Source organism: Macaca fascicularis, chromosome 10 (assembly GCF_037993035.2).
Source record: "Macaca fascicularis isolate 582-1 chromosome 10, T2T-MFA8v1.1".
Classification (NCBI taxonomy): Eukaryota; Metazoa; Chordata; class Mammalia; order Primates; family Cercopithecidae; genus Macaca; species Macaca fascicularis.
The window spans coordinates 87,199,766-87,214,437 of NC_088384.1; the positions used below are offsets into that span (position 1 = coordinate 87,199,766).

At 39.4% G+C, this 14,672-nt stretch overlaps 2 protein-coding genes across 2 annotated transcripts in view; one reads left to right on the plus strand and one right to left on the minus strand.

Moving 5' to 3' along the window:
• Positions 1 to 3,717: 3,717 nt before the first annotated feature.
• DEFB128 (defensin beta 128) overlaps positions 3,718 to 14,672 on the plus strand; it is a 48,348-nt gene continuing 37,393 nt past the window's right edge. Inside the window, exons 1-2 of the mRNA XM_045364464.2 lie at positions 3,718 to 3,850; positions 9,399 to 9,476. Coding sequence (XP_045220399.1) covers positions 9,443 to 9,476 — 34 coding nt within the window. The 5' untranslated portion in view covers positions 3,718 to 3,850; positions 9,399 to 9,442. The remainder of the gene's footprint in view (positions 3,851 to 9,398; positions 9,477 to 14,672) is intronic.
• DEFB129 (defensin beta 129) lies at positions 7,098 to 9,694 on the minus strand. The gene is made up of 2 exons (XM_005568607.4): positions 9,606 to 9,694; positions 7,098 to 7,713 (listed from the first exon to the last, which is right to left on the minus strand). The coding sequence occupies exons 1-2, from the start codon at positions 9,661 to 9,663 to the stop codon at positions 7,220 to 7,222; spliced, it is 552 nt and encodes a 183-aa protein (XP_005568664.3). The 5' UTR covers positions 9,664 to 9,694; the 3' UTR covers positions 7,098 to 7,219.

A 14,672-nucleotide genomic window follows, 5' to 3' on the forward strand; every position in this document is an offset into this window, starting at 1 on the left:
GAAACCAGCCTGACCAATATGGAGAAACCCCGTCTCTACTAAAAATATAAAATTAGTTGGGCATGGTGGCACAGGCCTGTTATCCCAGCCACTAGGGAGGCTGAGGCAGGAGAATAGCTTGAACCCGAGAGGCAGAGGTTACAATGAGCCGAGATCACACCATTGCACTCCAGCCTGGGCAACAAGAGCGAAACTCCGTCTCAAAAAAAAAAAAAAGTATAACATAACCACATTTATTTAAGAACACATTCTAATATCAAACAGCAAATTCCAACAATGCAAAAGCTGCAATTACTTTGCACCAACCTAACAGTTCAGGGTAGGGTAGTAGTTTATTTATTGATTGTTACTTTGATGACTCCCTGTGAAGTGCTCCATGAATGCACTGCTAGTAAGTAGAATGTTCATAGGTTTCTAATTTGATCAGATTGGATTCTAATATTGGCTCTGAGAAGTTAAAAAAAATTTAGTCACACAGTCCCTGAGTGGCAGGACCTGCGGTGGGAGGACCTGGGATGGCCACGGTGAATCCTAATCTCGCTCTGTCCTTCTAATTTATTTATTTATTTACTTATTTAGAGATGGAATTTTGCTATTGTCACCAGGCTGGAGTCCACTGGCACAGTCTCGGCTCACTGCAACTTTTGCCTCCCAGGTTCAAGCAACTCTCCTGCCTTAGCCTCCTGAGTAGCTGGGATTATAGGTGCCCGCCACCACACCCTGTTAATTTATGTATTTTTAATAGAGATGGGGTTTCACCATGTTGTCCAGTCTGGTATCGAACTCCTGATCTCAGGTGATCCACCTGCCTTGGCCTCCCAAAGTTGTGGGATTACAGGTGTGAGCCACCACACCCAACTTCCTTTCTCTTCTTTTTTAAAAGACAGGATCTTGCTTTGTTGCCCAGGCTGGAGTGCAGTGGTATGACCATAGCTCACTGCAGCCTCAACCTTCTGGGCTCAAGCAATCCTCCCACCTCAGCCCCCACAACCCCTGCCCCAGAGTAGCAGGGACTAGAGTTATGTACCATGACACCTGGTTAATTTTTATTTTTAACATAGACAGGGTCTCATGATGTTGCCCAGACTGGAACTCCTGGGCTCAAGCGATCCTCCTGCCTTGGCCTCCCAAAGTGTTGGGATTAACGGCATGAACCATCACACTTGGCTGTGAAACCTAATCTCATAGCCCCTGAGGGACAGGATCTGGGGTAGCACTGAGGTATGCCAGGGTGAATCCCAAGGGAGAACTTACTATCACTGTGGGGCTCTCAGGGCTTAGAAAAAGGCCCTCTTTTCCTTTGGAAACTTTGGCAAAATGGAAACTCTGAGGTTTTCACCAAGAATATTAATGAATAATTACAAAAGTGTCCACTTACGGCTGGTCTGAATTGAAGAATGACTAGTCCTAAATGGGAAATGCAGCCTTTACTCTGGTTGGCTTTGTGCCAACCTAATATTTGGAGGGTTCTATTAAGTAGCAAAAGGGGAGAACTGATATTGGAGAGTTACCATATTTTTCACAGTGGGTACAGAATTTCCCTGAAGCAAACTCATATTCTCCAGTAGCATTTATCCTGAGAAGTGCTGGGTGAATTCTATGATAGGAAAAGGGGACTTAGAGGAAGGCCTTAAACTTGTGTGAGAAAGAAATTTTCTCTCCTTTCTGTGGGTAAACCCGAAAGAGAGCATTCCATGGGAATTTTCCTTCCATGGGAAGGAAAGCTGGACTTTCAAGAGTTTGACAAATAGCTGTAGCAGGGAGAGAATCTAACACCCATCAGGCAGGCTTGGGGTTCCTCACAGAGCACAAATCTAGCAAGTGTTAAATTTATGCTTTGTATTGCAACTCCTTTCTGTTTTGCAAAAACTTCCAGGAAATTTTTTTTTTTTTTTTTTTTTTTTTTTTTTTTTTTTTTTGAGACGGAGTCTTGCTCTGCCGCCCAGGCTGGAGTACAGTGGCCGGATCTCAGCTCGCTGCAAGCTCCGCCTCCCGGGTTCACGCCATTCTCCTGCCTCAGCCTCCCGAGTAGCTGGGACTATAGGCGCCCGCCACCTCGCCCGGCTAGTTTTTTGTATTTTTAAAGTAGAGACGGGGTTTCACCGGGTTAGCCAGGATGGTCTCGATCTCCTGACCTCGTGATCCGCCCGTCTCGGCCTCCCAAAGTGCTGGGGGATTACAGGCTTGAGCCACCGCGCCCGGCCAGGAAATTTTTTTAAAGTTATATTCTAGAATTACTGTGGGGAATCATGAAAAATCTTTGTCTTTCTTAGAGTGACACTGTATTAAAAAATGAGTATGATGGGGAAAGGTGATCTTTGAATGAAGGTAGGTGATATGTAGCAGAGAAGAATATGTTAAAAAATCTGGGTGCAGTTATCTATTTTCGCTTTTGTTGACTGTGCTTTGGGGTCATATGCAAGAAATCATTGCCCAGAACAATGTCATGGAGCTTAAATACAGAAAAGTACTGTGCTTTCTTCTAGTAGTTTTACAGTTTTAGGTCTTATGTTTAAGTTGTTAATCATTTGAATTGATTTCTTGTATATGGGGTGAGATAAGGATCCACTTTCATTCTCCTGCTTGTGGGTAGCCAGTTTTCCCAACACCATTTATTGAAGAGACCATCCTTTCCCCATCATATGTTCTTAGAACCTTTGTTGAAAGTCAATTGACCATAAATATGTGGGTTTATTTCTGGGTTCTCTATCCTATTCTATTGGTTAATGTATCTATTTTTAAGTGAGTACTATGCTGCTTTAATTATTGTACCTTTGTAATATATTTTGAAATCAGAAAGTGTAAACGCCTTCAGCTTTGTTCTTTTTACTCAAGATTGATTTTGCTATTCTGGGTCTTTTGTGGTACCCTGTGAATTTTAGGATTGTTTTTTCCATTTCTGCAAAAAATGCCATTGGGATTTGGAAGGGGGGAGATGTATTATATCTGTAGATTGCTTTAGATAAAATGAATAGTTTTAAACAATATTAAGTCTTTCAATGCCTGAACATGGAATATCTTTCCATTTATTTGTGTTTCCTTTGATTTTTTCATCAATACTTTTAAGTTTTTGTTTTTTTTGTTTTGTTTTGTTTTGAGACTGAGTCTGGCTCTGTCGCCCAGGCTGGAGTGCAGTGGCCCGATCTCAGCTCACTGCAAGCTCCGCCTCCCGGGTTTACGCCATTCTCCTGCCTCAGCCTCCCGAGTAGCTGGTACCACAGGCGCCCGCCACTTCGCCCGGCTAGTTTTTTGTATTTTTTAGTAGAAATGGGGTTTCACCGTGTTAGCCAGGATGGTCTCGATCTCCTGACCTCGTGATCCGCCCGTCTCGGCCTCCCAAAGTGCTGGGATTACAGGCTTGAGCCACCGCGCCCAGCCTACTTTTAAGTTTTTAATGTACCTCTTTCACTTCTTTGGTTAAGTTTATTCCTATTTTATTCTTTCTGTTGCTTTTGTAAATCGATTCTTTCCTTGATGCCACTGATTTTTGTATGGTGACTTTTTTGAATTTATTTCTTAGTTCTACATTTTTGTGTATGTGTTTGTGAAGTTTTTAGGGTTTTCTACATATATGGTCATTTTACCTACAAACAGAGATACTTTTACTTCTTACTTTCCAAATTTAATGCCCTTTATTTCTTTTTCTTGCCTAATTGTTCTGGTTAGGACTTGCAGTACTACGTTAAATAGAAATGGTTTGGGTGCAGTGGCTCACACCTGTAAACCCAGAGCTTTGGGAGGCCGAGTTGGGAGTATTGCCAGAAGCCAGAAGTTCGAGACCAGTGTGGACAACATTGTGAGAACCTGTCTCCATCAAATAAAGAAAAGAAATGATGATGAAAGGAAATAGGTAATCTTGTCTTGTTCCCAGTCTTAGGGGAAAATCTTTCAATTTGTCAACATTGAGGATAAGGTTAGTTGTAAGCTTGTCAAATATGGCCTTTGTTATGTTGAGGTACATTCATGCTATACCTAGTTTGTTGAGCATTTTTATCATAAAAGGGTTTTGAATTTTTTCAAATACTTTGGTGCATCTATCAAGATGATTGTGTGATTTTTACCCTTCATTCTGTTACTGTGGTGTATCACATTTATTGATTTGCATATATTGACCCATCCTTGCAACCCAGGCATAAATTCCATTTGATCATGGTGAATGATCCTTTTAATGTGCTGTTGAATATGATTTGCTTGTATTTTCTTGAGAATTTTTACATCTATGTTCATCATACATATCATACATCTATGTTCATCACACATATCATGCATATCAGATGTATAGACCATCATATATATCACACATATAAGACGTATAGCCCTGTAATTTTCTTTTCTTGCAGTGTCTTTGTCTGGCTTTTGGTATATGGGTAATGTTAGCCTCATAATGTGAGTTTGGAAGTACTCCCTCCTCTTCTGCACAGTAAGGGAAACAATTGACAGAATAAAAAGGCAACCTAGAGAATAGGAAAAAAAAATATTTAAAAACCATATGTCTGATAAGGGGTTAATCCCTAGCTCATATAAAAAACTCCCACTCAGGCTGGGCATGGTGGCTCATGCCTGTAATCCCAGCACTTTGGGAGGCCGAGGTGGGCGGATCACGAGGTCAGGAGTTCAAGACCAGCCTGGCTAACATAGTGATACCCTGTCTCTACTAAAAATACAAAAATTAACTGGGCATATTGTGTGTGCCTGTAATCTCAGCTACTCAGGAGGCTGAGGCAGGAGAATTGCTTGAACCTGGGAGATGGAGGTTGCAATGAGCTGAGATCACACCATTGCACTCCAGCTCTGGGTGACAGAGTAAGACTCCGTCTTAGGAGGGGAAAGAAAACAACCTCCTACTCAGTAGTAGAGAAACAAATAAACTGATTTAAAAATGGGCAAAGGACTTGAACACACATTTCCCCAAAGAAGACCTACAACTGACCAACAGGCATATGAAAAGATGCTCAACATCATTAATTATCAGATAAATGCAAATCAAAACTACAGTGAAACATCACCTCAAACCTATTAGGATGGCTACTATTTTAAGAAGCCCAAAAGATAGTAAGTCTTGGAGATAATGTGGAGAAATCAAACCATTGTGTACTGTTGGTGGGATTGCTAAATGATTCAACTGCTATAGAAGACAGAATGGAGGTTCCTTAAAAAATAAAAGTAGAACTACCATATGGTCCAGCAATCCCACTCTGGGTATATATCCAAAGGAAGTCAAATTAGGATCTCAAAGAGATATCTGCACTTCCATGTTTATTGCAGCATTATTCACAATAGTTAAAATATGGAAACGAACCAAGTATCCATTAACAGATGAATACACACACACACACATACACACACAAACACACACAACAGAATCATTAGTTTTAAAAAAGAAGAAAATACTACATTTGCAAAAACATGGATGAACTTGGAGGACATTATGCTAAATGAAGGAAGTCATGCAAAGAAAGACAAATACTGCATAACCTCATTTATATGTGGTATCTAAAAAAGCTGAACGTGTAGAAGCAGAGAATTCAGTAATGGTTGCTAGGGATTTGGATGTGGGGTGGGGGAAATAGGGAGTTGTTTAATGGATATTAAGTTTCAGTTATACTAGATGAGTACGTTTTAAAGATCTGCTGTACAACACAGTGCCTGTAATTAACAATATGGTATTGTGCACTTCAAAGTTTGTTAAGAAAGATTCTCATGTTAAAAGTTTACTGAACAAACAAACAAGCAACACCCCCTCTTCCCAAAAACAAAACCAAAAGGACACAAGTATACTTTGGGAGGTGATGTATATGTCTATCCCCTTGATTGTGGTGATAGTATCACAGGCATTTGCATATGCCCAAACTCATGCCATTGTTCACATTAAATATGTTCAATTCTCTGTATATCAATTATGCCTCAATAAAGCTGTTAAAAAACTAGAATAGGTGTCTGTGACATTGTAATTTGGGCAATAAAAGAAACTGTGATCTGAGATTGCTGATCTCTGGGATATAATATAATGTTCACATCTCCATTTTATGAATAAATAAACTGATGCTTATGTGTGGATAAATGATTTGTTCAAGACCACACAGCTAAAAAGTGCCAGAATCAGGATGCTAGTCCAGGCATATCAGACCTGAATTTCTATAGTCTTAAATTATATGCCACAGCCCTCAGAAATATGCCTATCTCCTCTGGATTAGTGGCATCCCCTTTGCCTAACAGTCACTATAATTACTTGTGCCCTAAAACTCTCTAGCCTTCTGCTGTTCAATATTCTATGGAATCCTCTATTGATATGTGACTATGAACACTTGAGATATGACTAGTATGAATAGAAATGTGCTCTAAGTGTAATTACACATATGAGATTTCAAAGATGTAGTCCAAAAAAGGTAAACTCTCTCATAAATAATTTTTACATCGATTACATGTCAACATAATCATGTTTTGGATATATTGCATTCAATAAAACATATTATTGACCGGGTGTGGTGGCTCATGCTTGTAATCCCAGCACTTTGGGAGGCTGAGGCAGGTGGATCACGAGGTCTGGAGTTCGAGACCAGCCTGACCAACATGGTGAAACCCCGTCTCTACTAAAAATACAAAAATTAGCTGGGCATGGTGGTGCACACCTGTAATCTCGGCTACTCCGGAGGCTGAGGCAGGATAATTGCTTGAACCCACGAGGCGGAGGTTGCAGTGAGCTGAGATCGCACCACTGCACTCCAGCCTGGGTGACCGAGAGACTCTGTCTCAAAACAAAACAAAACAAAACAAAAACACATGTTACAATTAATTTAACCTTTTTCTGATTTCTACACATTCTATTTTGCATATGGGCATCTCCTCCCAAATATATGAGAGAAGAAAATACATCTCTTGATACTTTCCTTACTGTTGCTCCAGGAAAAACACACTGTATGAGAGACATAAATGCTTGTTACAGAGGCCTAATCTAGGCCATGCATGGGACAAATTTGATGCTGCAGTCACCTTCCTGATGCTTACTTTCCCCTACGCATCTAAACTTAAAACAATTCCATCCCTTCCTAGCTCTACCCCCTGTGAGGCTCTTGTGAGAATGATACCATCGTATAAACTGTAGGTGCTCAAACAGTGTTTATTGAATGACTGATGACAGAGGAAACAGTTCTATGTCATTTTATAGATAGCAAAAATAGAGAGGAACTTGAAACTTTAAGTTTTAAGGGAAAGATCCCCATTACTGCTCTTCTGCTTCCTCCAGCTCCAGTGATGGTGTTGGCAGTATGTTTGGTGGAGGTGGTGCTGGTGGTGGGGAGGCAGTGGCAGAATCTCTGCTTTCTTTGGTGTTACTCTTGGTAGAAGTAGCAGTGTATGTGATCTGTCCTGAGGTCATGGTGCTGACGGTGGCAGAGTTCACAGGGGTGGCATTTGGAATGATGACAAGGTTGGTATTAGCAAAAAAGTTAATGCTTTTGATTTGGGGGAGAATAGACAAAATATGTTTTCTTTGTATCACAGCGCTAGAATTCTCGGCAGGTTTTAGCATCTCTTGGACGTCTTCATTAAGCACATTGGGTGTTCCATATTGCAGGTAGTTTTTAATCAATTTAACCACTTTTGGTCCAACACAACATTTTTTCATCTTGCATTTCTGTATCTCTTTTTCATCCACATTGCAATGATCCCTGCATCTCCCAAAACCCATTAAACAGCTTCTCAAGCCAATAAATTCTGCATAAAAAAAGAGAAAGTCATTGAGCCACGGCTAATAACTAGAGATGATGTTACAACTGCTATTCATACTCAATTTTAAGACTAGTGTTTAGAGATGTTGTTGAAGGCAAATGGGCAGGCCAAGAGAGTCTCTATGACCCTCTTGAATCCAAAATAAATTTCCTGTTTAGTCTGCCTTCCTTGAGTAACTTTAAGAAGCAAAAGGCACGTAGAGGATAGAGTAATTATTTGCTTTTAGGATAGAATTTTAGACCTTCAACTTAGCATCTTAGGTACTTGTCGGACATCACTATCCCATCTCCATAATCTTGGGAAATACCAATGAGAGCAAAGTCTATCATAAAAGTAATTTAAGAAAGAAGTGCAAAAGAGGATCAATAGAATTTTCAGGAGTCCTTTCTTTTCACCAAACCCAGTAGCCCATGACTTCTCTTTTCTCAGCAATTGCTAGATCTGTGATTCCTGAAGCATGGTGTTCTCCTATCTCTTCTAGCCTCTTTGGACTCTCTATCCCTCAGAAGTCTCATTCATTATCCCAGCCTTAACCTCATATCCACCAAGGTAACTTCTGTGTTGTTATCTATAATTCTAAATTCCTTGCTCAGCTTAGTATCTTATCTTTATCTGCTGAATGATTTTTCCATCCTAACGTCTCATCTTTCTTTTTTCTGAATCTAAAAAGCTTTTCTCCCTTGTTCATATTAATAACTCAATTATTTTCCATAAATTACAAGAGATTTATGTAGCATCTATTAATTTTCAAAGTATGTTCACATATATTTCCACATTGTTTTTTCATCAAATGGAAAACAGAAAAAATTCTTATATTGGAAGCAGTTGCGTTGATTAACCCCATTATATTCATATGAAATTGAAGTTCAAAGTGGTTAAGTGACTTTACCCAGGATGACACAGCCATACTTGCTTATGGTACTACCGTTTTCCTAGGGTCCCAAGATAAAAACATTAGAAGCATCTTTGACTCTTCCACTTTCCCTGCCCCGAAACCCATTGCTATTTTTTTCAAATAGCTGGATGATTCTTGTATTCTGAAACAAATCTCAATGCTTCTCCTTTCTTTTCCAAAAACAATAGTCAATCCCCTGGCTTAGCTTTTTGCCATAATGCATTCCTAGATGCCCTTATGGTAGTTTGGGGGTTTTCAGGAAGACAAAGGCTGAGAGAAGGGATAAAGGCTCTGGAAAACCTGAAAGAATTCAAGATGGAGAACACAGGCCTGTGTACTGGATCTTGAAAGGGTTTTTTTTGAGCATGAGGGAAGAACGTCCTCCTTTCTACACCAAAGCACAAACTGATAGGAACCTTTGCTTCAAGAGGTGGTTTTACAGGAAGGGGAACAATATACACTGGGGCATGCTGGCTGGAGGGAGAACATCAGGAAAAATAGCTAACGCATCCTGGGCTTAATACCTGGGCGATGGGTTGGTAGGTGCCATAAATAACTATGACACATATTTACCTATGTAACAAACCACACATCCTGCACAAGTACCCCAGGACTTAAAAAAAAAAAAAAAAGAGGCGGTTTAAGATAGAAATAGAACTAAAAGGAGGTAGACCTGGGCTTAGTCTTAGCATGATAGACATATACAGGACAGGAAGGCAGCATTATATTTTGGATAGTTTCTGAATGGACAAAAAATACTCTGCTTTCTCTGTAGCTTCCTGGGTATTCCCAACGGACACAGTCTGGGAGTCAGAGCCTATGAGAATGTATCAGTGCACGACTGATACAGTAGGTAAGCTCTTTAACCATCTTTTTGAACAGCTCATCTTTCGGCCTCCTCTCTTTGGGTTTCCATTGTCATGGGCGGCCAAATCCTTGGTTCCTCACATCTACTCATCTTAAACCTGGGAATCGACATTACCTGTGTTCACCTGGTACTGTAGCATGAGGCTGGCAAAGATAGGAAAAAGGAGCTTCATGGTTGGGTGCCAGAGAGGAAGCCCTGGATCTGGGTTGATGCTCCTGAGCTCCAGCCTTTATTGGCCTCTTCATGGCCTTAGGCCATGAGCAGTGAAGTGCAGCCAAAGCAGGTTTGTGTGCTGCTCACCGTAGTTGTGTTTTTTCTGACTGTTTGAAGACACCCTCTCCTGAACACCTCTATGCAACAAATTTCTTGCTCTTGATCCTGGAGGAAAACATAAGATATGTAAGATAAGAAAGAAAGAGCAAGCCCTTTGCATGTCTCTCTCTTTTGTTTTTTTGAGATGGAGTCTCACTTTGTTCCCCAGGCTGGAGTGCAGTGGCGTGATCTCGGCTCACTGCAAGCTCCGCCTCCCAGGTTCAGGCAATTCTCCTGCCTCAGCCTCCCGAGTAGAGTATCTGGGACTACAGGCGAGCACCACCAAACCCAGCTAACTTTTGTATTTTTAGTAGAGACGGGGTTTCACCATGTTGGCCAGGCTGGTCTCGAACTCCTGACCTCAAGTGATCTGCCCACTTTGGCCTCCCAAAGTGCTGGGGTTACAGGCGTGAGCCACCGCACCCAGTCGCATGTCTCTTTCTTAATGTTGGAGTAGGATAAGAGTTAGATATTTGATTCACTAATTGTCAGCCCAGTTATGTTAAGGTTGGCACTTAGTGCATGAGAATTAGAAGAGATAGAGGAGCGTGAAGATTCTGCCTTGTTTGTACTGGTATGTCCAGTGGCCAGCATAGGTATTGGATCAACATACAAGTCAGTACATTTTTGTTAAACAAGTTTGTGGGAGACAGCTCTTGGCATATCTTTAACTTTTGAGTTTACAATGATTCCTACATCCTTTTAAAGTATCAATTGAAAAAAAAAACCTTTTTTAACTTTGGGGGTATATGTGCAAGATGTGCTGGTTTGTTACATAGGTAAATGTGTGTCATGGGGGTTGGTTGTATAGATTATTTCATCACCCAGCTATTAAGCCTAGTGCCCATTAGTTATTTTTCCTGATCCTCTCCCTCCTCCCACCTTCCACTCTCCAATAAGCTCCAATGTGCATTGTTCCCGTCTGTGTGTCCATGTGTTCTCATCATTTAGCTCCCACCTATAAGTGAGAACATGCAGTATTTAGTTTTCTGTTTCTGCATTAGTTTGCTAAGGATAATGGCCTCCAACTCCATCCATGTCCCTGCAAAGAACACGATCTCATTCTTTTTTATGGCTGCACAGTATTCCATGGTATATATGTACCACATTTTCTTTATCCAGTCTTTATCCAAATGGCCAAATGATGGGCATTTGGGTTGATTCTATGTCTTCTTTGTTATTGTGAATAGTGCTGCAATGAACATATGCATGCATGTGTCTTTATAATAGAACCATTTATATTCCTTTGGGCATATACCCAGTAATAGGGTTGCTAGGTCAAATGGTATTTCTGACTTTAGGTTTTTCAGGGATTGTCACACTGTCTTCCACAATGGTTGAAATAATTAAAAGCAGCGATTTTTATAGCATACTGCTCAGATTCCTTAGTCATAGCTGATTGATCCAGGGATAACAGCAGAACCAAGCCTACAAATCAGATGGTTTCCCCTGCTAATCTGGGACGTTTCCTAAGAAACTCAGATATTGAAGCTCATTGGCTCTGAATATTATTAATTGTTCAAGCCCTTTCAAGAGCTTCCCTGGTTCCTTACCTTCCTGAAATTCATGTTTTCTTAGGATTTCATTAGCTACTATAGTATCCAATGACTCCTCGGTTTTGTTTAAATTAAACTGTTATTTTTTAAACCAAGCAAATCTTATGAACTTTCAATTTACGAAATGTATATTTTACTTCTATGAACAAAAATAATCAAGTTTAGGCATATTTACTTACTACTTGTCAATACCAAGAGATGGAATTAACAGCCCTTTGGAATCAGTTGATCCTGAATATCACATATTAATTGGTTTCTGGTGTTCTAAGATGCATTAAAATAACATTATTCACCTCATTGTGTCTTGCTAGTCCCAAAGCATTAAGAATGTGAAGTGTACCAGTACAAAGAGAAGCACAGTTATTATGAAACAAAAAATCGAGTTAATAAGAATTGTAAAGTTATGAAAAATTAAGTATGTTGCATGTATGTATGGAATGAATCTATCAACAGTGTAGAATAATTTTGTAAAAAGACAAATTATTCACATGTGCAAGGTGTTGCATTTATTTATCCCAAGGTGTTGGGAAATGAAAAACACTAGCTATTGTCAACATAAATTTTTTTTTTTGAGACGGAATCCCACACTCTTGCCCAGGCTGGAGTGCAGTGGCGCCATCTTAGCTCACCGCAAGCTCTGCCTCCCCGGTTCACACCATTCTCCTGCCTCAGCCCACTGAGTAGCTGGGACTACAGGCGCCCACCACCATGCCCGGCTAATTTTTTGTATTTTTAGTAGAGATGGGGTTTCACCGTGTTAGCCAGGATGGTCTCGATTTCCTGACCTTGTGATCCGCCCACCTCGGCCTCCCAAAGTGCTGGGATTACAGGTGTGAGCCACCGCACCCGGCCCAGAAGTATTTTTAATACTCAGAATTATGTGCAAAAAATTTTGAAAACCCTGCATGATTTTTTTCATAATATAAATTTTCTTGAACTTTTTGTTATTGATTTCCAAATAATTTGTATATTGGGGAAGGGAATAACATATGGCAATAATTTTTGATACTGAGAGTGCTTTATTGATCATTTTTTCTACTTTTTTGACATACACATTTATTGTTATAAAATTCCCTCTTAGTACTGCTTTTGCTGTATCCCATAGGTTTGTAATGTTTTATTTCCACTTTCATTTGTTTCAAGAAATTTTTAAATTTCTGTCTTAATTTCTTCATTGACCCAATGGTCATTCTGGATCACGTTGTTTAATTTCCATGTGTTTGTATAGTGTTCAAAGTTCCTCTGGTTATTGATTTCTACTTTTATTCCACTATGGTCATAAAAGATACTTGATATGATTTTAATTATTTGGATTCTTTTGAGACCTGTCTTGTGGCCTAACAAGTGGTTTATCTTTGAGAATATTCCATATGATGAGGAAAATATGTGTATTCTGTGGCTGTTGGATGAAATGTTCTATAAATGTCTGTTAGGTCCATTTGGTTTATAGTGCAGACTAAGTCTGATGTTTCTTTGTGGATTTTCTGTCTTGATGATCTGTCCAATGCTGAAAGTGGGGTGTTAGTGTCCCTAACTATTATTGTTTTGGGGTCTACCTCTCTCTTTAGACCAGCAAGGTTCAAATTAATTCATACGTAGAAAAGATGACACAGTGGAAATCGAAAAGTGTTTATTTTTAAGTGAATGATTATGATAATGAAACACTACAAATCAAAACTTATGAAGTCCAGTTAAAGCTGCATATAAAGGGAAAATTAGAGTCTTACCCACTTGGCTATACTGAAGAAAAGCTGAAAATTTATGAGATAACAACACAAATAATAAGTTAGAAAACAATAACAAAATAAAAGGAAAGGAAGTTCAAAGAAAGGAAGATAAAGCTGAGAGGAGAAAATAATTAAATATTTTAAAATTTTCATAATATTTAAAATAAAATATAATTAAATAAAAATCAAACATAGAATCAACAAAACCAAAAGTTGATTTTGAAAGGACCAATTAATTAATTCACTATAGGAATAACAAAGAAAAAAATGAAAACACATTGTCTATGTGAAGAATAAAACATGTAGCCATCACTACAAACTCTATAGATAGTAAAGAGATCAAAGGACATATTGTGAGTGACTTTATGCCAAAAATCAAATTTAGAAGAAATAAACAATTACTTGATGTGACCCAAGAAGAAACTGAAAATTTGACAGTTCTAAATTGTTAGGGAAATTAAATCTTTAAACTCAGTTGAGTTTTTCTGCTACATTCCAATGTCTGATCCCTAGCTCTATGGGTTTCCAGAGACAGTTGTAGAGGCAGCAGAAAAATATTCTTACTCTTATATTATAGCTACCATGGTGTGTTCCTGAAGTCCAACATGTCTAATCATGGCATCCTGTTACCCTACCTTCCTGATTATGAAAGAACTAGCAGATTCTCTGCTGGGCCAGTTTGCTGGGATGTTCTGGAAGTCATTCTGGGAGACCAAGCCCACAGTCAGCTTCTGGAGAGAGTTTATAAGCACATAATTCTGAGTATTAAAAATATTTCTGGGCCAGGCACGGTGGCTCACACCTGTAATCCCAGCACTTTGGGAGGCCGAGGTGGGCGGATCACAAGGTCAGGAAATCGAGACCATCCTGGCTAACACGGTGAAACCCCATCTCTACTAAAAATACAAAAAATTATTAGAACTAATAATTTTTGCTTTATATATCTGTGTTCTCTAGTGTTGGATACATATATATTTATAATTATCATATCCTCTTGCAAAAATTGACTCCTTTATTATTATACAATGACCTTCTTTGTCTCTTTTTACAGTTTTGTCTTGAAAGCCATTTTTATCTGATATAAGTATAATTACTTATCTTCTTTTTTGGTTTCTATTTGCATATGATTTCTTTTTTTCATTCCTTTGTATTCAGTCTATGAGTTTCTTTATAGGTGAAGTGAGTTTCTTATAGGCAGCCTATAGTTGGGTCTTGCTTTTTTATCCATTCAACCACTCTGTCTTTTGATTGGAGACGTTAGTCCATTTACATTCAATGTTCTTATTAGTAGGTAAGGACTTACAACTGCCGTTTAAAAATTTATCTTCTGGTTGCTTCATTGGTCCTCTTTTTCCTTCCTTCTTTCCTTCCTTCCTTCCTTCTTTCCTTCCTTCCCTCCCTCTCTTTTCCTTCCTTCCTTCCCTCCCTCACTTTTCCTTCCTTCCTTCCTTCCTTCCTTCCTTCCTTCCTTCCTTCCTTCCTTCCCTTCCTCCCTTCCCTCCCTCCCTCCTTCCTTCCTTCCCTCCTTTCCTTCCCTCCCTCCCTCCCTTTCCTCCCTCCTTCCCTCCTCTCTCCCTCCTTTTTTC

What these genes read in the sequence shown, in the direction of transcription:
- DEFB129 (XM_005568607.4), bottom strand. Translation starts at nt 9,663, where the DNA reads ATGAAGCTCCTTTTTCCTATCTTTGCCAGCCTCATGCTACAGTACCAG. An exon ending in ACAGTACCAGGTGAACACAG is followed by an intron (nt 7,714 to 9,605) that starts GTAATGTCGATT and finishes TTTTTTATGCAG; the next exon opens with AATTTATTGGCTTGAGAAGC.